Consider the following 22,524-nt stretch of genomic DNA (forward strand, 5'->3'; position numbering starts at 1 on the left):
TTATAGGTCTGGCGCCCTTTGATGTCCGGACCCTCGCACTGGGAGGTCGGGAGGTCCGGGATGAGGGAGTCCAGACACCCAGCAGGGGGGTGGAGCCAGCACCCGGGGAGGCTGGGGGCGATCGGCACCTGACGGGGGAGAGCCATCGACACTTCTTTCTCCCATTAGCCTGCCAAGTGGTCCGTTCACCTCCTGTGTGGATGGTGGTGCCGGGATGGCGGGGCCTGGCCAGGCCCAGGGTTGGGGTCGAGCTGAGGCCACGCGGCCGCGTGGTGCAGTGTCCAAGATGGCGGCTGGGCCGGGCAATGGGGCTGACGGGGGCCCGGGCCCGTGACACAGAGATATCCGGGAGCAGGCGTCCCGGAGGGGACGGGTTGCGGGTTGCTTCTGCGGGTAGCCCCCGGAGAGCCGGTGTCTGGGCCCTGTCATGCGGGGAGGGAGCGAGCCCTTCGTGGGGCCTGTCCAACATGCGTCCCCCCCAGCTGAAGGCGGGGAGAGTCACCCATCCTCTTGGGGACTCTCCTCGTCGAGGCGGAAAAAGCGGGACAGGCCATCCGCGTTGGCGTGGTCTTGGCCAGGGCGATGCTCCACAGTGAAGTCCATCCCCTGCAGGGAGATGGACCATCGCAATAGTTTGGGGTTCTCCCCCCGCATTTGCATTAGCCATTGCAGGGGCCGATGATCTGTTTGTACCCAGAAGTGGGTTCCGAAGAGGTAAGGCCGGAGCTTCTTGAGGGCCCATACTACTGCGAAGGCCTCTCGCTCAATGGTGCTCCAGCGCTGTTCTCGGGGCAGTAGGCGTCTGCTGATGAAGGCCACTGGTTGGTCGACTCCCTCTGGGTTCAGTTGGGAGAGGACGGCCCCGATGCCATGGTCGGAGGCATCAGTCTGGACGATGAACTCACGGCTGTAGTCGGGGGCCTGGAGCACAAGAGCGGTGCACATGGCGGCCTTCAGCCTCTCGAAGGCCGCTTGACAGTCGGGAGTCCAGTTGACTGTTTTTGGGTTGGTCTTGGATGTGAGTTCCGTGAGGGGCCCCACAATGCTGCCATAGTCCTTTACGAACCGCCGATAGTATCCGGTGAGCCCCAAGAAGGCTCGGACCTCGGTTTGGGTAACGGGGGGGGCGCCAGGACTGGATGGCAGCGATCTTGAGCTGGAGGGGGGCCACCAGACCGCTCCCCACTTGGTGTCCGAGGTAGGTCACGGACCCCTGGCCGATTTGGCACTTGCTGGCCTTGATTGTGAGGCCGGCCCGTTGGAGGGCCTGCAGGACCCCTCGGAGGTGGCGGAGGTGGTCTGACCAGTGGCGGCTATACACCGCGATGTCGTCCAGGTATGCGGCGCTGAACTCTTCGAGGCCTGCCAATACCTGGTTCACAAGTCGTTGAAACGTGGCTGGAGCGTTTTTCATGCCGAATGGCATCACTCTGAAATGGTAGTGTCCATCCGGGGTGGAGAAAGCGGATCGTTCTTGTGCCCTGGGGGTGAGGCCGATCTGCCAGTAGCCCGCCGTCAGGTCGAAGATGCTTAGGTAGCGGGCCGCCCCCATGCGGTCAACTAGTTCGTCGGCTCGGGGGATGGGGTGAGCGTCGGTTCGGGTGACAGCGTTCAGACCCCGATAGTCGACGCAGAACCGGAGCTCGGGTGTGGTGCCCGGGGCCGCAGCTTTGGGGACCAGTACAACCGGGCTGGCCCAGGGGCTGTCCGAGGGTTCGATGACTCCGAGTGCGAGCATCTTGGAGACTTCTTCTTGGATGCAGGTGCGTACCCGATCTGGTACTCGGTACGGCCGGTGTCGGATAGGAGGACTGTCGCCAGTGTCCACGTCGTGCAGGCACCAGGGGGTGACCCCGGGTGTGAGGGAGAATAGGTTTGCAAATTGCAGCAGGAGGGCCCGACAGTCTTGGCGCTGCTCCGGGGTCAGAGCCTCGGAGAGTTGGACCCCGTCCACCGAACCATCTTTTTCCCCGGTCCCCAGTAGGTCAGGGAGGGGCTCGGAGTCCTCTTCCACCCCACTGTCTGTAGCCATCAGCAGGCTGAGCTCCGAGCGCACGAAGTGGGGTTTGAGTCTGTTGGCGTGGAGGACCCGGAGGGGGTTCCGGGGGGATTCCATGTCGATGAGGTAGGTGACGGGGCTCTTACGCTCGACCACCTTGAAGGGCCCCGTCCACTTGTCCTGTAAGGCACAAGGTTCGATGGGGGACATCACCCATACCTGCTGGCCAGGCTCGAATTCGATGGAGGAGGCATGTTGATCGTACCACTTCTTCATGTCCTCCTGACTGGTTTCAAGATTGGCTTTGGCGATCTCTCTGAATCGCCGGGTCTGATTACGGAGGGTCAGGAGGTACTTGTAGACGTCTGGAGGGGTCTTCAGGGGGGCCATTTCCCACTCTTCTTTAACTAGGCTGAGAGGCCCGCGAACAGGGTGTCCGTACAGGAGTTCGAAAGGGCTGAAGCAGAGGGACTTCTGGGGGACTTCTCGGTAGGCGAAGAGGAGGCACGGTAGTAGCACGTCCCACTGGCGGCGTAGGGGTTCTTCCAGCCCCATGATCATCCCCTTGAGAGTGCGGTTGAATCGCTCGACCAGTCCGTTTCCTTGCGGGTGATAGGGGGTTGTGAATTGGTAGGTGACTCCGCACTGTTGCCATAGGGATTTCATATATTTTGAAATAAAGTTCGTGCCCCTGTCGCTGACGACTTCCCTGGGGAAGCCCACTCGAGAGAAGATCCCCATTAAGGCTCGACCTACCACTGGGGCTGTTACAGTTCGAAGGGGAACCGCCTCAGGATAGCGGGTGGCGTGGTCCACCAGGACCAGGATGAATCGATGCCCTTGTGCTGTTCGGGGGTCCAGGGGCCCCACAATGTCTATTCCCACCCTTTCGAACGGGGTGGTCACAACGGGGAATGGTTGCAGAGGTGCCTTGAGTTTGCGGCCGCTCTTCCCGCTGGCCTGGCAGGTCGGGCAGGACCGGCAGTGGGTGGAGACGTCATTTCTCATTTTCGGCCAGTAAAAGTGAGTCACCAGGCGGTTGTATGTTTTGTCTTGCCCCAAGTGTCCAGCCAGGGGGACATCATGGGCCAAGTTCAAAAGGAGGTCTCTGAAGCGGAGGGGCACCACCAGCACTCGACTGGCCCCCAGCTCCGCTATTCTTTGTTCGCTGTACAGGAGGTCATTGTCCCAATAGATCCAGTGGGCCCCTGCGGTGTCTCCTGCGCCCTGGGCGAGCGCTTGCTGTCGCAGTCCCTCGAGGGAGGGACATGTCTTTTGCTCTTGCCGGAATTGTTCTTGGGTGGGCCCACCTTCCTGACGCCACTGAGCCAGGTCCGGAAGGTCTTGGGGCTGAGCGGGCTCTTCGTGGGTTTGTTCCGGGGTGTCGGGAGGGATGGAGTCTCCCTCTGGAGCGATCGGGGGAGGAGGTGCTGGCCATTCGGGTTCTTCAGATCTAGGGATGGTGTCGGCGGCCATGGACCGGGTTGTTACGCACGCCCAGCCCGGGAGGCCTAACATCCCCAGGTGCTCTCTTCTTTCAACGGCTGCCCACGGGGAACTCTCGAGATCGTTCCCCAGGAGGCAGTCCACGGGGGCATCGTCGCGGACAGTCACTTTTAACATACCGGAGACTCCTCCCCATTCGAAGGGGACGCAGGCCATCCGACACAGGCTCTCCGAATTGTCGGCCGATCGGACGGGGCAAAGAACGTTTGGCAGAATTTGTTCTGGGGTCACCAGGTGACAACGGACGGCCGTCACACTGGCCCCTGTGTCACGCAGGGCTTCCGCCTTACGCCCATTTATGTTCACCCACTGACTATTTCCTGGTGTTGGCTGGTAGGGGGGCCCGCGGGATCAGGTCTCTTCCCCCTAGGCAGGCCAGGGTCATGGCGGCAGGTTCCCACTCGGGCTGCTCCTGCTCGTACTCTTCAGGCTCTTCGGAGACTTGCTCTTCTCCTAGGGCGGCGGCAGCCACCTGGCGGGGCCCGGGTGTCTGGTTCTTTGGGCAGGTCGGGTCACTGGCATAGTGGCCGATTCGCTGGCATCGATGACACGTAACGTTGGCTCGGAACCCCGGGCGCATCGGGGGGTTGCCCCGGCCGGCCGGGGGCGGGGTGTTGTTGGCGGGAGCGGCCGGGACGGCGTCTCTGCCCCGGCCCTGTCCTCCTCCTCCTCCTCGGGGACGATGATGACCTTGGTTGGTCCTGTTCTGCTCGTTTGGCCCACTCCGGGTCACCCGGGTGCTCTCCCATCGGTCCGCCTCGGCGGCGAGTTGCCGGGGGTCAGTCAATTTACTGTCGAGGAGGTGCTGCCTGAGCTCGACGAAGCAGTTGTTGGAGAGGTGCTCCCACACCATGAGGTTGAAGAGCTGTTCGTAGGTTGTTACGTTGCTACCCTTGATCCATCCCTCGAAGGCTCGACTGAAATAGTTCACATATTCTATCCAGGTTGTACCCGGGATCCGGGTGCAGTTGCGGAACCTCTGGCGGTACATCTCGGGCGTCAGCCCATATCGACTGAGGAGGGCGGCCTTCATGTGGTCATAGGACATCATTTGATGGTCCGGAAGCTGCAGCAGGGCATCACGGCCTTCATTGACGAATCTCCCCCATAGACCGGCTCCCCAGTCACTTCGAGCGATCCGGTGGGCAGTCATGGCGATCTCGCAGGCCTTGAACCACTGCTGTATGTCGTCGTTCCGGTAGTATTCACGGACCACATCCTTGGGGATGTGGACCTTCTGTTCGGTAGTACCTGGGGGCGCGGTGGCTCGGGCACCCCTAGGTCTTTGTTCTGTTTGCGCATTTCTATCTCCGCTAGCTTGCACTCTTGTTCGTATGCCAGTCTTTTTTCTTCGAGTTCTCTCTGTCTCTGCTTTTCCTCTCGCTCTTCTTGGAGCCGTAAGTGTTCTAAGTTCATCTTTTGTTCTGCCAGTTTCAATTCTCCGTCTAATTTGAGCCGTGCCAACTCTAACTCGTGTAGTCTATTTTTCTCTCGTTCTCTGATCTCTTCCCGGGAGAGATCCGTTCTCCTTTCTTCCGTCAGCGTGGTGTTTGTCTCCGGGGCTTCGGGATCCCGGGGTCCGGCGATATTTGTCTCTGCCCAGGATTCTAGGGCGTGTTTGAAGTCCTCTTTCGTGCTCAGACCGGTGGTGGCAATGCCTAGTTCTATGCAAAATTGTTTTAGCTCTCGGTGGTTGTACTCTTCCAGTTTTTCCATCTGGAATTTCTCTGCAGATCCGCTCTCTCTGGTCGTCATTGTGGATTAGTCGTAGGGTGAGTTACTCTCTGTACGGTTACGCGTTGGTTCGGATCCCACCGCTGCCACCAATGTTAGACGGGGACCTGGAGGGTCGGCCGAGCACAAGGGGAGAGGCCTCCGATGAGGGCCGTCTCCAGCGATCGTACAGACAAGTAACTTCCCCCCCACAGATGGACACCACACGAAGATCAGATTAACACCTTTTATAGGCAGTTCTTGAAGTAAGGTAGTACGATACAAGGAGATCAGGACACGATGATCCTCTCAATTCTAGTCTCTAGTAGGGAAAGGGGGTAGCGGGACAGTCTTGGTACCTACGGGCACTGAGGTGAAACGGCGGTAGCTCACAATCCTCGAGCTCGGCGGTCGGACGGGTCGGACCGCGGCAGCGCCAGCAGGTCCCGAAGAGATCGTAGGGGGCAACGGGCCGCAGCAGCGCCAGCAGGTCCCACGAGGATGGAAGTTACATTGGGCCGCGGCAGCGCCAGCAGGTCCCACGAGGATGAAGGTTGCAGAAGGCCGCGGCAGCGCCAGCAGGCAGGACGATAGTTCACAAGGCAGGGCTGCGGCAGCGCCAGCAGTCCGTCAAGGATGAGTTCTTCTCGGTGTCTCTCGACTCCAGGATACAACTGCCTTCCTGCTCTGGGGCTGCCTCAGTTATAGGTCTGGCGCACTTTGATGTCCGGACCCTCGCACTGGGAGGTCGGGAGGTCCGGGATGAGGGAGTCCAGACACCCAGCAGGGAGGTGGAGCCAGCACCCGGGGAGGCTGGGGGCGATCGGCACCTGGCGGGGGAGAGCCATCGACACTTCTTTCTCCCATTAGCCTGCCAAGTGGTCCGTTCACCTCCTGTGTGGATGGTGGTGCCGGGATGGCGGGGCCTGGCCAGGCCCAGGGTTGGGGTCGAGCTGAGGCCACGCGGCCGCGTGGTGCAGTGTCCAAGATGGCGGCTGGGCCGGGCAATGGGGCTGACGGGGGCCCGGGCCCGTGACACAGAGATATCCGGGAGCAGGCGTCCCGGAGGGGACGGGTTGCGGGTTGCTTCTGCGGGTAGCCCCCGGAGAGCCGGTGTTTGGGCCCTGTCATGCGGGGAGGGAGCGAGCCCTTCGTGAGGCCTGTCCAACACGTATCAAGACACCGGGCTAATGTTAGCACCATGAGATATGTATGTTTTGTTTGATGCTGTAGTAGGCTATTTTTATGCTACAAGCATATCGATAGTAATGCAAATCACATTTTAATTTTCCATCCAGAAAGACGTTTGGGAAGACTGTGATGAGAAGGATTCAGTTATTTTTATTGGTTCTCCTGCGTGGTTATGGCCACCTTTGAGTAAGTCTTTTGTAGTTTTGGATCTGGTAATGACGGACATGAAACTAACAATATAATATCCCTTTCAGTGGACTGCTACACATTTTGAGGTAACATGTCAGTTTGCAATTCTGGAGTTGATGCAGGATGAAATTCATCAGTTTTAGAATAGTTTGCCAAATTATAGGACTTATGCACTACTTTCATTTGAAGATTCTTAAGGTTTTCATCATTCTTTTGTTGCTAGCCCACTATCAGAAACGAATTATCCCTCACTTACTGCCTTTGCTCATCTGCCTGTCAGCTAGATTTGACTTGTACAAATACCACATTCATATGTTTAGAATAACACCTAAAACCCACTTCTGTGTCTTTATTTTTTTCTGAAATCTGTTTCAGTAGTATTTTTTCTAGTAAAGCTGATGCACTGGCCTTCAGAGATATCATTTTTTATAAATACCGGCGTAATTTAATTCACAATAATTTACCGCTCCATTTATGGTCTACGCTGTTGCACAAGTGTATAGGAGCTCAAATTTAGGGTTATAATTCTTGGGGCATCACCAGAGAACAGGCAATGGCCCTCCAGACAAATACATCAACTTGCCAGGCACCTGAGGGGGACCTCTGTACAAACCCCATCATGTCAACGTTACTTACCTGTAAACAACATTTTTGCTGGTTTCTCTGCAGAGTAATGTGTGGTGTATAAACCCACCATCAAAACAAACTCCGATAGACGGACTACTTTAAAAACATTTTTTAAACATAATCACACTAGCCACAGGCAATCTAGATAGCATTAAAACCCATCACTTTTAATTCACTGTGCGTCTCCAAAAGGAGGCCTTTCTTATGCAAATCAGTAGTGACCTTCCCCTGCATTGGAACAATCTCTTCCAAACTGGCAGGCAAGACCCCCCCCCCCGCAGAAGAAAACACAAGCAATACCAGACCAGTTTCTACTTTGTTATGCCTCGTCAGAGAGTATTTGTCGGGTCAGGTTTCAGTGTAGAGTGGCACAGTGGGTAAATAAGAAAGGTCTGGAACGCCAACCAGAGCGATTGTTGGTGCTTTAATCTATTTGCAGGTATTCCTCCCTTCTGCTTTTGTGCATCAACTGAAAATAGTTTGAGGTTGCTCGTGTTCACCTACGCACGCAACAAATCCCCCGCAGATGCTGGAGCAAAATCACCACAGACCAGCTCCTCTCATCACTAAGCCAGAACCCGCCCGCCGACACCGGGGACACCAACAACGCAGCCCGCAACCTCACACAGTGGATCACCAATTGCGCAGACGATCTCGCTCAACTGAAGAACCCCCAGGCGAGTCCCGCAACAGGAAATCCTCATGGTTCACCGACGCCCTCAAAAACTCAAAGAAATCCTGCGGAAACCTGGTGCCACAATCAGACTACCGAAAACATGACTGCCCTCAAGAACGCCACTCGCGAACACCACCAGCTGATCCGCACCACCAAAAGGGCATCGTTCAAAGAGCGGCTAGACAACAACACCCACAACAGCAAGGAACTCTTCAGCATCGTCAAAGAGCTCTCCAACCCCAGCAACAACGACATCACACCATCACAAGACCTCTGCAACTCCCTCGCCACGTTCTTCCACCGCAAAATCACAGACATACACGACAGCTTCGGACCCCAGACTCCGCCTCCAGCCACCGAACCCCACCACCATCCTCAGCGCCTGGACCCCCATCAGCACTGAAGACACCACCCTCGCCATGAACACCATCCACTCTGGCTTCCCCTCTGACCCTTGCCCCCACCATAACTTCAACAAAGCAGACATCATCATCGCACCCCACCTCCGGAACATCATAAACTCCTTCTTCACGTCAGCCACCTTCCCTGAGAGCTGGAAGCACGCAGACATCAACGCCCTTCTGAAGAAACCCACAGCGGACCCCAAAGACCTCAAGAACTTCCGCCCCATCTCTCTCCTTCCCTTCCCGGCTAAAGTCATCGAGAAGACCGTCAATAAACAGCTGACTGCTTTCCTCGAGGCAAACAACTCGCTCGACCCATCCCAGTCCGGATTTCGAGCCAACCACAGCACCGAGACCGCTCTCATCGCAGACACCGACGACATCCGGACCCTGATGGACAGAGAAACAACCGCTCTCATCCTCCTAGACCTCTCGGCTGCCTTCAACACCGTATGCCACCACACCCTGATAACCCGCCTCCTCAACACAGGGATCCAAGGAAAGGCCCTGGACTGGATCACCTTGTTCCTCTCCGACAGAACCCAGAGAGTCCGCCTACCTCCTTTCCGCTAAGCGGCCACCGAGATCATCTGTGGCGTACCCCAAGGCTCCTCGCTCAGCCCAACCCTCTTCAATATCTACATGAGCCCCCTCACCGCCATCGCACGCAAACAACATCAACATCATCTCCTACGCCGACGACACCCAACCGATACTCTCCCTCACCAAAGACCCAGCCACCGCCAAAACCAACCTCCAGGAAGGAATGAAAGGCGTCGCAGAATGGATGAAACTCAGTCGCCTGAAGTTGAACTCAGACAAGACGGAGATCCTCATCCTCGGACAATCCCCTTCCGCCTGGGATGACTCCTGGTGGCCCACAGTGCTGGGCTCCGCACCAAAACCCACGGACCACGCACACAACCTGGGATTCATCCTGGACTCCTCCCTCACAATGACCAAGCAAGTCAACGCCGTTTCATCATCTTGCTTCAACACCCTGCGCATGCTCCGTAAGATCTTTCGGTGGATCCCCACCGAAACCAGAAAAACCGTCACCCAGGCCCTCGTCACCAGCCGACTGGACTACGGAAATGCCCTATACGCAGGAACCACAGCCAAACTTCAGAAATGACTCCAGCGCATACAGAACGCATCCGCACGACTCATCCTCTACATCCCCCGCCACACCCACATATCCGCCCACCTGAGAAACCTCCAGCGCCTTGAGACCCTCATCGGTGAGTAGCGCGCTCTATAAATGTACCGATTGATTGATTGGAGGTGGACTTGTCTAGCAGTTTTGGATGGACAGTTCCAATGAGGAGCAGGTGAGTACTGATATCCATTTGGTGGGTCTCGTTCTAGAATATAACAGTGGGCGCATAACGATGGGCTAGAATGCCACCCACATTTTAAGCAAGAACTACTGGCTCTGCTAATGGTCGTTTATCATAGTATGCGCATTCTTTTGCCAAATTGAAGTAAAAACATATACATGTGGTGCATAACACAAGCAGTAGATTATGTGGCAAGACCTTAGCAGGATAGCGGACCAACCCAGCCCTCAAGCTAATTTAATTACATTTTGCATGATATTACACCCCAAAAAAAATGTAATAGAATGTCTATTACTTCACCTATATTCTGATGACTAGCATATAATAAATATACTAGTCTATAGCAGAGTAGTAATGAAGGCGATTTATTCAATTTTTAGATTGTCACCACCTAGTCTTCCAAGGCCAAGTACCATCTATTCAACCCAGCCGAGGAGGTATTTAACATTTCTAATGTGTAGAGCAACAGGGAATAGTGGTTTAGATTACTTGCAAGTATTCCTCCCCTCACCTGTTGTACTATTGCTATAAACCACTCATTCACCGTTAAGACTGAAATTTGGATACATGTTCTTTCAAGTTTTTTTTCAGGAACTGGCTGAAGACATTCTGCAATCACTTTGCACTAGGCCACCCATACAACTTAGGGACACAGACTTCCCCTTATAACACAGTCACACATATAGTTAGTTGTCAGATTCCTTTCACTGCCCATATTATTCCTTAAACCTTTCTCAGAGCATTTTAGGATCACCCTCTGCAGTAATACTGTGCCTCGAAAAATAGGAAACAAAAATCAAAAAAGATAAAGGGGAGGTGGCTCACCGGAGCAGGCGCTCGATGCACGGAGTCAGATGTTCCCAGGAATAAGCAGATAAAAGCTGAAGCTGTGTAGTCCAGGATGGGGTAACCTGCAAACAAATCCGAGAAGCAGCAACACAGGCGGCAGCAACTAGGGATGGGCGGAATCCAAGGAAAGTGTGGTCTGGAGAACACAATGAGGTGCAACAATTATAAAGGTGCACAAATACATGAAACTACACATTATGTGCAACTGCTTGATCGCATTGCATGTCTGAATGTACACTAGATTCACTGTGATTGTATACACAAAATGTTGAATAAAAAGAATGTTAAAAAAGACACATTATGCTTCACTACTAGGTTTAGCCTACACTTCACTATACCATTCTTTTTTGCATAATCCAGGATGTAAAAAGTGAGCCAAATACTCACTTATTTTCCCCGCAACCAGTTACTTCCATAGCAACATTATTTTAGCACAGATTCAAAGTAGTATGCATGTCTGGGTCCACCCGATGCTGAATCTTCTAGTCCTGAAGTAAGATTCCGAGAATGGAGTCTCTGGTGGCATTCAAAAATTTTAGTGGGTGGGGGATTTCCTACTTGTAACTCTAAGACATAGAATTCTGTGAAACTAAGGGTAAGCTGTGAGACGCCGGGAGAACTGTTTTTCACCAAATGGTCATTCTTAGTGTCAACTCACCCATGTAGATGGAATTCTACACACCTCTCACATCTCTCATGGTGCCACTACAAATGCACTTCAAGAGCACCAGCTAAAAACCATTGTTGTCAATTATATGCCAGAGTCCCCATTTAACCTTTCTATTAAACTTGCGCCATTACATGCGCTATCCATGCAAAAACTGCTCAACTTTAAACCGTTTTCATGGAAACAACTAATCAAGTGCCTGCTCCACCCAACAGTTCTAAATAATTCTAAAAATGTCCTCTCCTACCAGCTTGTACACTACAAAACATTCTAAGAGCTTGCGACTGTGCACCTTGTAAGGAGACTTCCAGGAAGTAATGGGTATATTTCTCCATGAAGACTTTGATTTTGGCTAGGGAAGTGATGGGCCAGCCATTGTGCAGATCACCCTCGCAGACGGACAGGATGAGGTAGTAGTCTATATAATGTGCTGGAGTTGGCAAACACAGATTCCAGTTGAAACAATCCAGGACCAGTAATTCCATCTTGAGCAAATCTTTCTTATTCAGCGCCAGATTCAGGCTGCACATGAAGCCCAAGTTATTGATGTTCTCCAGCTTTGGTACTCGGTCTTCCTTTTCTTCAAATTTGCCTGCAATTGAAGAAAAAAAACGGATTGATTTCTAATAATTGATCACAAGTTAACTGCTAGGCAACATTATCAAACATTATGAACGTTATGTGCATTTGAAGCTGCTGAACTTTCAAAGTGGTGGAGCATCAACACCAATCAGCAAACTTAGCCCATTCCTACTTGGAAAAAGTCCACCAACCAGCCAAGAAAATATTAAAACAAACTGGGCCAAATGTTGCATTTTACAGCTCTTTCACATAAATTGGGCTAAAAATCTAAAGAGGCTAACAAAATATTCCAAAACTTTAGTGGTGTGCCAGGCAAGTCTCATCCTCCCTGGGCGTGTTGAGGTACACACTCACAACATTAAAATGTGTAAAACCTAAAGACTGGGCAACGGGCTACCGACAGAGACAAATCTGATTCTGAAATGTCACAGGGACTATTATGAAGATTCTCAGCTGTCATGACAGATAAACTACTTGTATGGGGCTGTGTGGAACAACTGTTACATGTCTCTCACAATCATTGGTAAGCATATAGGCTTTTACACGAATACTGCTGCTAAATTATTCAGATTTTACAGAATCAGCCCAGAGACAGTGTCATTTTGTACCAACCAGGAACTAGAAACCGCGCTAGGCCTCGCAAACTCTTTATGAACTATGCATCAAATATAACGCTTACATTTATTTCAGAAATACAATAATTGTTTCTGTAAAATGAGCTGTCAGTTTCAATAAGCTATCCCACACTTCAGTCACATCCTACTGTATTGTTGTGACCATACTAATATACATGAGCATATACACCATATGTTTTATGTATGTATTATTGCAACGGCTACTTATTTCACTGATCTGGTATTGTTGATGCAAAAAAATAAAAGCATAAAAAATAGACCTGTTGTCCTGAAATAAAACATTTTCATTTTGCACAAATGATTACCCCTAAACAGGAGTTTGTCATTTTCTTGGAAAGAGCAGTATTTTTAATCTACAAAACACCAGATATTTAGCAGAATCGTGTTTGGTTCATAAACATCAGCGAAACTATTTCAAGTTGCATCCACGAGTACTACCATCATACAGACAGAATTTGCCTCTCATGTCCATTAACCTCATCATAATTCTCAGCATTATCATCTTCGAGGGATGTTCACCACCTGGAAGACGTTTCCACGAGCACTGTGCCAGGGATAGTCATAATTAAATTAACACTGGCAGCAATAAATCAGGCTGGGGGACAAGGCATTCATAGAGGGCCAAACTCTGAAATGCAGAAATTCAAAGGTAATGTCTACTACACTTAAATAATAAGGGAGATGGCTTATGAGACACTAACAAAAGCATGATGTTCTATAAATAAGTGCAAAGCACAACACTAAAGTAGTAAGATTCAGCAGCATCCTCTGGGTTGTGTATCACTAAATTTTAACTGCCACAACCATTTTCACAGATCGCAGACGCTTTCGGAACAACTCTTATCGTGACGGTTGCAGTCCTCTACTTAAAGGCACAGGAATCTTGGAGGAGGGCAGGCTTTCATGTTCATTTGCGCAGTGACCTCTGAGAAGTGTGTAGGAAAGTAGGATCTACTTCTATGGTTACCCCCACTTTTTGCCTGGTACTCAGCTGTATTATGACATGTCTGACTGGGATCCTGCTAATCAGGACCCAAGTCGGTCTGCTTTCTCCCTAACTTGTTGTGTTGAGTATTTGGGTACACTCCAGATGGGATACTGGGGTAACCTTATCGGTACCTGGTATCTGGTACTAAGGTACCCAGGGCATAGGTATCCCAGAGATTCTCCCATGGGCTGAAGCATGCATTATGCCACCCATGGGAGACCATGCAAAATGGAACTACATGCCTACCATTGCAGCCTGCGTAAATTGGTGCATTCACTACTTACTGAAGATATAGGTTTACTATATCTAAGGGTCACTGCACTTAAAACTTATAAGTTAGCCCTATAGGAGGCCTTTGCAATCCTGAAGCCAGGGTGCTTAGTTCTAAGTGACAAGGTGCCCCTTCAGCCTACGGAGTCCATTCTCCCAGGTTGTCAATGAAGCAGCCCTATACTATATAGAGGGGCACTGCGTAATTACGCGATGACCATCTCGAAAACGGCTGCAACTAATCCCATCGGTATGAAACATGTTGGAATCATACCCCACACCGTAAACAGTGTGGGAGTAGGATTCCAAGCACTGAAAGAGCTTGCGTTAGGCTCTCCGTGTTCCCAGGGCCAGTCTTCCAGAACCGGACAGCACAAAATCTTTGCTGCTGACCAGAGACACATTTCTGCCCTCCAGCTGCTGAGCCAAACAAGAGCAGAGGAAGGTGGAACAATAGGCATCCTGTTACAGGGAGGTGTGACCACCTCCCAGACAGGATTTAGTGGATTTGGGCCAGGTGGCAAGAAGTCTGCATGAGGGGCACACTTGGTGTCCCCATGCATAGTTCAGTTCAAACCAGTTCTGGGAGCTGTTGGCTCCTGCTCTGGCACAAAACTGGACAAAGGACATGGGAGTAATCTCCCCCGCCCAGACCCTCCCCTGGGAGGGTCCCCTGAATCTTCCCAACCCTTTCCCTAGGGTACTGGAGGGCTTACCTGGGTGTAGGTCCATAGATTTGTCGTGGGATAAGAGTCAGATCAGACACCACTGCACTTCTACCGTCTGGGCACTTTGGACTTCACTGGACTTCGTTTGGGCCGGACTTAGTCTCCCTTCTAGTCTGCTGCATCGTCTGTGCATGTGCATCATACAGGAACCTTCAAAGGCCTGTGAAGCATCAAATGCACCTGAAGTAATCTCCCTTGGAGTCACTCCCCTGCATTTGCAGGCACCGCAACCAAGTCGACCGGTCTGCAGATCCTGAGCTCCTCCGGACTCCGTGGGCTCTGCAACACAGGTGGTGGTTTTCCACAGCTCCAGAGGCCGGCTCTACCCGCTCACCAAGTTTGAGGCTAGTATCCCTCGTAGGGGTTGCAATAACCGAACCCCTGTGCACTGTGTCCAACTTGCAGTTGCAAAGGCTTGTTGGCTTATTTTCAAGAAGATCTTTGGACTCCAATTAGCCCCAACCTCGAGCACCTCCTGTGACCAGAATATTCAGCCACACCGCATCGTGTGCACTGTGGCCTGCATCTTTTGCTGAGCTGCTTGAGGTCCTCTTACAACTCCAGTGCCTCCCATTTAAAACAGTTTGTAAGAGATAAATTCTTGTTACGATTTGGGCGATATCCCACAAAGGACGGAATTCCTTTTTGGGTACAAAACTGGCCATCAAACAGTTGTAGACTATGTGGCTTCCATAATGACTCATTAGTGCATATTGTATTTATTTGTCCACGATTGCTATAGAAGAGGAGAGAGCCCGGTTAAAGTCAATCCTTAAAGAAAATGGGGTGAGGACATGTCATCATGCAATTATAACTTGCCTTTCTAGGAAATCTGCAAGTTTGACAACACAGTTTGTAAAGTTCATCCTCGCACTATAAAAATAAGATCACTTTTGAGTGGCCTCCTGATACTAAGGGTAGTTTGTAATGACTAGTAATCTGTTTTGTCAATGTTTAGTATGGCGTAGGAGTGGAAATTTTATATGGTTTTATTTGATTCTAGTAAGGAGTAATAACCTGAACTATTAATTACTTGACCGACTTGGTGTATGTTAACCTATGGGAAATATTTTATTCGTATAAATTAGAATATAGAACATTGTTTTAAGTAAGAATGGCACTTTTTGAATGAGATGTATAATGGCACCTTAACTATGGCACTAACTCAGGAATTTAAAAGTAATGTAGTATCAATAGTTTTATGGAAGATTTCATTAAAATATAAAGAAGCGTTTTGATAAAGAAAGATAAATTAATTGAAATATAAAATGTATAATGAAATGTAACTTTAAGGATGGATAGCCGTGACAGCTATGTTATGTTATCCCTAAAATGATTACAAAATCAGTAATGTATGGTCTTGCATTTGTTGACTGAAGAAAATAAAATTGAACAGCGCGTGTGTCGTAGTCACTGGACCACCAAAGACAGGTCCTAATAAATTTCTCAGATCCCTCGTAGTGCAAGCAAAACAAGGATTGACGACACCTCGTACTGGCCACAGATAGTTTATTGTGTCAGCTGTTTCGGACACGTTTCGCCTGACCAGCAGGCTTGATCACCAATAGTTTTAAGTTCGTAATGCGCCCATTTAAACCATTGTGTACATCTTAAAACTTCATGTGATTGGACTACAAAAACAGTGTATACGAAAACAGACTCGTAGTTTCACATTGGGACATGTATCAAAAGAGATTACAAACATACTCTGCAGTCCTTCATTCCTACTAGAATTAAAATTACTATAGTAGAGTTTATTTACACGGTGCCTTTTCCCGCAAACTTTTAATTAAGCAGCGCGGTAAGCGGGATGAGGGCACCTGAGTTAGAAAGCTCTCTCCTCACCTTTCACCCAACTTTGACACCCTGCGCTCACATATGCACCACAATTCTTTTTTTTTTTAAATTTAAAGTTTCAAAAACCTTTATTGCCAACATCTCACTTACACAGCTTTCAATGCCTACAACCAGGAGGGCGGCAGCAAGAGATATATATATCAGTCAGACCACTGTAACACAGCCATTGTACCGACAACCAGCATGGTCCGGTGGCAAATATACTAATGCACATATATACAATGTCGTAATGAGTGCAGAATGAATTCCATGGGTTACAGTCAAATCGCTTTCCATAGTATGCAAGTTATGCGCTCCTGTTCCCTGCCTCACATCCCTATGTCTTTGTAGGCTCCCAGAGGGTAAACTATACCTTACTCTCTATAACTGTCCTATGTCCTACTCTGCCCCACTCCGACATATGCACCACAATTAATACAAATTAATGTACTTGGCGTCATGCTGGCGACAAGGGGTCAATAAACCACCTTTGAATTCAATCTATGCGCTGTGGAGTGGTCTGTACCTGTCTTTCTCTACTGGAATTGTTATCAGCAAGGGAAGTGGAGCAGGAGTGAGAAATATATAGATATATATATATATATACACACAAATTAATGTACTTCAAATATTTCTTGATTGTAATGATTTTTATTAATTAACAATAAAGACTCTTCTTCTTCAGTGCCTCCAGTCTGTGGGTCCACTTGAGGGTCACTCTTTTTCTTTTGGGCTCCCCTGATTACTCGGGGCCTGCCCAGACTCCCCTGCCTTAGGTGAGTCCCCTGGCCCCTGCTGGTCCAGACGTTGCTCCATCTTTGATTCCTGCGTAGCTTGCCTTTGCCAAGGCTTGTTGGTGCTCCCGCTGGACATCAACCCCTCAGCACTAGACATCCTTCGTGGGGCAGCTTGTGCGCGGCTCCTGGTCTTATTCAGCGGCGCCTGATCCTCACAGCTGCTGATAGTGTGAGTCAAAGAGGGACCCCCCTGTGAAGCTCTAGAACTCCTAGGACAGGGCAATAGCATAACGAGTACAACTTTACTAGGCAGTAAGTACTGTAAATATTACATTGGTCTAATTAGCATGACTGTGGCTCACCTGATGGCCACAGCCCATGCGAGCAGAAATACGGAGCATAGCGTGTTCCCACAGTATATTACATCGACCCGATCTAATCACTAAACTGAGGTCAGTGGAGAAAGTGAATATGCTACTTACCAGTATGCATCTGTTCTTGGCATGTAGGGCTGCTAACATTCATATCTATTGCATAGATCGCCGCCTAGTGTTGGGTCCGGATGATTGCACATTGTTGTCCTGGAAGAGTCTTCGAAGTATCACGAGATAGGTGGCTCCTCCCCTGGACTAGTGCGCATGGGCATCGACTCCATCCCCAGATTGTTTTTTTCCGCCATTGGGTTCGGATGGGATTTCGACGTCTCCGTGTCGGAATCGAAAAACTCTCTTCTTTAAGGCCAAAAGGCCTTTGTTACCTGCGTCGGTATTGTTTGCGTACGGTCTCGAGCATCTCCGGCTCTTTGAGTCGGAATTCTGCGGAGTCGAGTAACTCTTCGGACTTCGAGGCCCTCTCGTCGCAGCAAGTCCCAGACGACCTTATCATGGAGCGGAGCCCGTTCAAGTTCTGCCCCGTCTGTGGATCCAAATATCCACATATCGACGTGCATCCAGTCTGTAATAAATGCCTCTCGCCGGAATAGCATGTTCCCGCAGTAATCGCATGTAATATGACCTACTCTGTACACTGGGGTCCTGGGAGCTTGGTGGCTCCCGTTTAGTCTGTTGCCATTCTGATCACGAGCACGGCGGTCTGTACTCGTATTTTTACATCACTGAATAAACAAAAAGATTTGGAAGATTCCGGCACTGCATCGCTATATATCTATGGCACACTGACCTACATGAAGCCTGATTATAACTCTTAACGCATGAACAGCATTGCTCTATCTTAGGTCGCAGATAGCACAGCTGTACCCTTGCCCTTGGTTACCCCAGGTGGATCCCCTGGATTAGTTTAACCCTACCCTTTTCTTGATATTCTGTTGTGGCTTTCCTGACGAAGGCACGCCTTGTGCCGAAACGCGCGTAGAGATTTTGTCACCTTTAGCCACCAAATATCAACTGTGTGAAATTTTGTACCTGAAGTTAAAATATATCAATTGTCTATTTGAATCGTGGTCCATTATGTTGTACATGTATTATGTTTGATTTTTATTGTGTTGTTGTGTATAAAGTGCGTACCGCTCGTAACTCATGGTAAATACACCGTAACTGATGTTTAGGCACTTATGCACAAATGTTTTTTGAATATTCATATGCCACACTTTAAAATAAAATCTTAATAAAAGAATCATTAACATGTTTTAAACAGTTGTCAATTGATTGCACGGAGCTTGGGCTATCCCCCACATCATGCTAAGTAGACCAATGTAATATTTACAGTACTTACTGCCTAGGAAAGTTGTTCTCGCTTTCCTCACAGCTGCTGAGTCATGGTCACCTTCCCTGAAGCACCTGACATCAGATGGCATTCGTCTTCTCAGTCTGTGACAGACTCAGTCCCCTCTGCTTTCAGGAACTCTTCAAGAATCCTCGTTTGGATTCCCACAGACACTTTCTTCTCTTCAAGCAGCAGCACTTGCCTGAAGTCCTCCAGTGGGTTCAACTGCGGTTTCCAACACCACTTCACACGTATGCACCCGGCTTCCCTGGTGAAGGTAACGTGGCTACTAGGGTATCTATGGGTGAGGTGGCTTTCCAACCTGTCTTCCACGGGGTATGTTCGGGGTCCATTGGGAAGGGCCCTCAATCTTTAAAAATCCAACTGCGACTTGCACAAAGAGTTGTACAGAGCACGCAGTCATGTTTCCACACTGCACACGCTCTCCGTGGGGTCCCTATCTACTCCCCTTGGGTGGTTCCTTGGGGTCCCAGCACTTCTACGTCCTCTCGACATGGTCTTGACCCGAATTGTGGTTCTTATACTATTTTCTTAGTATATGGTTTGGTCCCCCCTGGTGTAAATGTGTATTTTGGGCTATTTTTTATTTAGAAATTTATAGAGAGCACAGCTACTCCCAATGGAGGTGTCCCGGCGTTCTCAAATATGGAAGGCCTCATGGTATCTCTATTTCAAACATATGACAATAAGCAGCAAGAGCCTAGCGCCAATATTGGTCTCACTCTCTACTTTTGTTACCTGCTTGCGATGGGTGATAGCTGGTCACTGCAGGATAATGACACAGTGATGGCTGGTGCCATAATTAATCTATGCCGGGCAGGAGAGCTTTGGCCTATCATCTATGTCTGCTTTCTTCTTTGTCTCTGCCTAATATAACTTCCTAAATTGTGTTTTCTCATCTCTTTCATCGATTTTCACAGCTCTGTTATCCCAAGCTACTACATCTTTTATACCCCAAATGCTTCATAGTTTTCTCCCTCTGCCTTTAATATAAGTCTGTTCTTTGATCGGCATTACTGTCACCCACAGTCAATATTTTCCACCAATTTCTGCCACATTGTCTAAAATATCACACTTAGTCTCTTGGGTCTCTCTCTCACACATTCTCCACTCTGTCGATTTCCACATGTTCTAAAACTCCTTGTCTCTCATTTTTACAAGTTCTCACACATTCTCCTCATTTCCGGTTCGGCCTCTGGAGTGACTCCAAGGCGAGAGGAGCAGAGCCCGAACCGGAAACCTAGAGGTTCGGATGTACACGTTCGCACCCGCTCGTGTACCACCTTTACCCATGTCCTTTTAGCACGGACTTACCCGTTCGGCTGCCTTCTACTCTTATCGACCGTCCACACCCGTGGCCCCAGATACCCCGTTACCGGTTCGGAATTATCACCGGTACACCGATCCGCGCCATCACCACGCGCCACTTCAGCCCTGAAGAGTCACAGGCTTGGTCCTGATGACGAACACGTGTCGGCTGGCGTTGTTTTGTACATATGAAGAATTCCATCTATATAAACAAATGATTTTGAACCACCGGTATCACCTTCCTTACGAGTACCTGAATAGTATCTATACTGTTTATTTGAAAACGTGTGCCCAGTATTTGTTGTATAGTCGAATGTTCTAAATTAATAAAAAAGGGAGAGTCAGATAGACAAACATTGGGTCGTTAGAGCAGAAGGTCTATACCACTCTTCATTGGCTCGTGCCACTTCTGTCTTCAACTGAGCTCTCAATATACTAATGTAAGGTATTTCACAATGTGTTGTTCCTACAGTGTGGTGATGACACCCAGGTACAATATTAAACTAAAGCAGGGAAGCTTTTCGCTGCACTCAAGATTTCAATAAAGGAATATGAACCGCACAGTCATGTTAAATGTTTTGCGTTAATAAGGACACAGGACTAGAAATTAATTTTAAGTTACTAGGGCCGTATTAATAATAATTTCAAACTTGGACAGCACAACAAACTACCTTCACATTTGGCTGAATGGTCAAGGAAATGTGGGCCTTTGCGAAAGACACCTGCACTACAACTCTGACATGCTCTCCCACATAGCTGTACTTTAAGTTAAAGCAGTAAGCACTATATCAGCCTTGACTTCTTACAATGCTTATGTCAAAGAGCAACTTGTGCTGCTTCTCTGTCCCTTTTATGCTAGAGGACAGTGGTCCCTAATGATAAAAAACTACATATTGTATCCAAACGGTATTTTACGCAAAGTACAAAAAAAATAAAAGAAGCAATAAAAGCAGCCACAGAGTGGGTGATAAGTGCAGAAACTTGCTCGGTGCTCTCTAATAAGCGATATGTAAAAGTGATAATAGTGATCAGAATGTGTACCAATAAAACAAGAATCGCACAGCTGTTTTGGTGTAATGCAAAGTCCATGTTTAATTTAAAGTGGATGATGTTTCGATTCCTGCGAGTGTCTTGGGATCATCATCAGGACCAGAGAGGATAGAGAAGGAGAGTAAAAACAAACAATAAAATATATGAACATGAGAGTTAAGCTGCAGAATTTAAAGAAGATAACGGAAAAGATAGAAAGGAGGCTTATTTACATAATGAAGGAAGGAGCGTGACCAGGCAAAAGCTCACCTTTGACGGGGATCTGAGCATATGGTGCTCCCAGGCAATAGTCAATCCCTTCTCCAGCGACCACCATTCCACAGCTGTCTTCTTTTTCCACCTGGCATCCATGTATTTTTTCAATACTTTATTTAAATGTTTCTGGGCCCATTTAGTTACAGGCCAATACCTTGGTTGTACTTCCTGGCACAACCCGCTCTGGGCCATCGGGTCCCCATCAGGGTGAGCCCATTTACCAGGTACTCTCCTTCCTTACTCGACTCCACCTTCTATACAACCTTATATAAGTTGCCTTTCTGTTTGTCTTTTTAGTGAGACTTGCACGCGCCTTCAAAGGAGTAGGAAACAGCAAGCCATTATGTAAATAAGCCTCGTTTTCTGTCTTATATCTTCTTTAAAAACGTATGCCTAAATTTCATCTCTGTATATTTTCTATCAAGAAGGGAGACTGGAACTGAACTTTTAGAGGAAGGAGTGATTAAGATTTGAAAGTTGACGTGGTTTCGTACAGAGGTATAGAATCTGTTTTGTAGGTTATCTGGGTGGGTTTCTACAGCTCTTGTATGAGGCTTTAGAGGAGATGCCTGAATCAGGCTTTGCAGAGTGGGGTAAAAAGGTTTTATTGATGGGATCTTGTAGATGAGCCTGGATAGGTCTTTGCAAAGGTGATATGGATGGGGCTTACATGGGGAATTGTAATGGGGCTTTGGAGAGTGTCACAATGCGGCTTTGCAGAAAGGGTATGAAGGACTTTTTGTATAGAATGTTTGTGCTGCCCTGCGGAAATGGTTAGCGGTGAGAGATTTAATGAGTTGACGATATCGTTTTCTACAGTGGCTTTGCACAGGGGTCTGAAAAATGGTGGTAGTTGCTGCTTTAAAGAAGACAGTACATTGGTATTATGCAGCAGTGTTACAGATAGGCATTTGAAGATGGGGTTTAGCAGGATGTATGGTGCGTTGTAAAGGGGTTCTGAATGGGATATAAAGCTGTGCCTAAATGATGTGTAAGAGTGGGGTCTGGAAGAGGCTTGGTAAAGGATGCCTGAATGATGCTTTGTAGAATGGGGTGTGGGCACTGCTTTTGCAGGCGAGATATGTGTAGTGTTTTGCACAGAAAGCTAAGGGGGTTCTGTCCGGGCGGCTTTATAGAGGCTTTCTAGTGGACAGTGCAGTAGAATGAGCCTGGGTGCAAATTTGCAGACTGTTCAGGAGAGGACGGTGAAAGGAAGAGTCAGGATGGTGCT

At 49.1% G+C, this 22,524-nt stretch overlaps 1 protein-coding gene across 2 annotated transcripts in view; it reads right to left on the reverse strand.

Annotated features, from left to right (window-relative positions):
• Nucleotides 1-22,524, reverse strand: part of LOC144769594 (cyclin-J-like protein) — a 155,989-nt gene that overhangs the window by 33,937 nt on the left and 99,528 nt on the right. For both annotated transcript variants that reach the window (XM_078653752.1, XM_078653751.1), the window contains exons 4-5: nt 11,454-11,753; nt 10,471-10,630 (exon numbers count right to left, since the gene is read on the reverse strand). In XM_078653752.1, coding sequence (XP_078509878.1) covers nt 10,471-10,630; nt 11,454-11,753 — 460 coding nt within the window. The remainder of the gene's footprint in view (nt 1-10,470; nt 10,631-11,453; nt 11,754-22,524) is intronic.

This window comes from Lissotriton helveticus, chromosome 7, assembly GCF_964261635.1.
Source record: "Lissotriton helveticus chromosome 7, aLisHel1.1, whole genome shotgun sequence".
Classification (NCBI taxonomy): domain Eukaryota; kingdom Metazoa; phylum Chordata; class Amphibia; order Caudata; family Salamandridae; genus Lissotriton; species Lissotriton helveticus.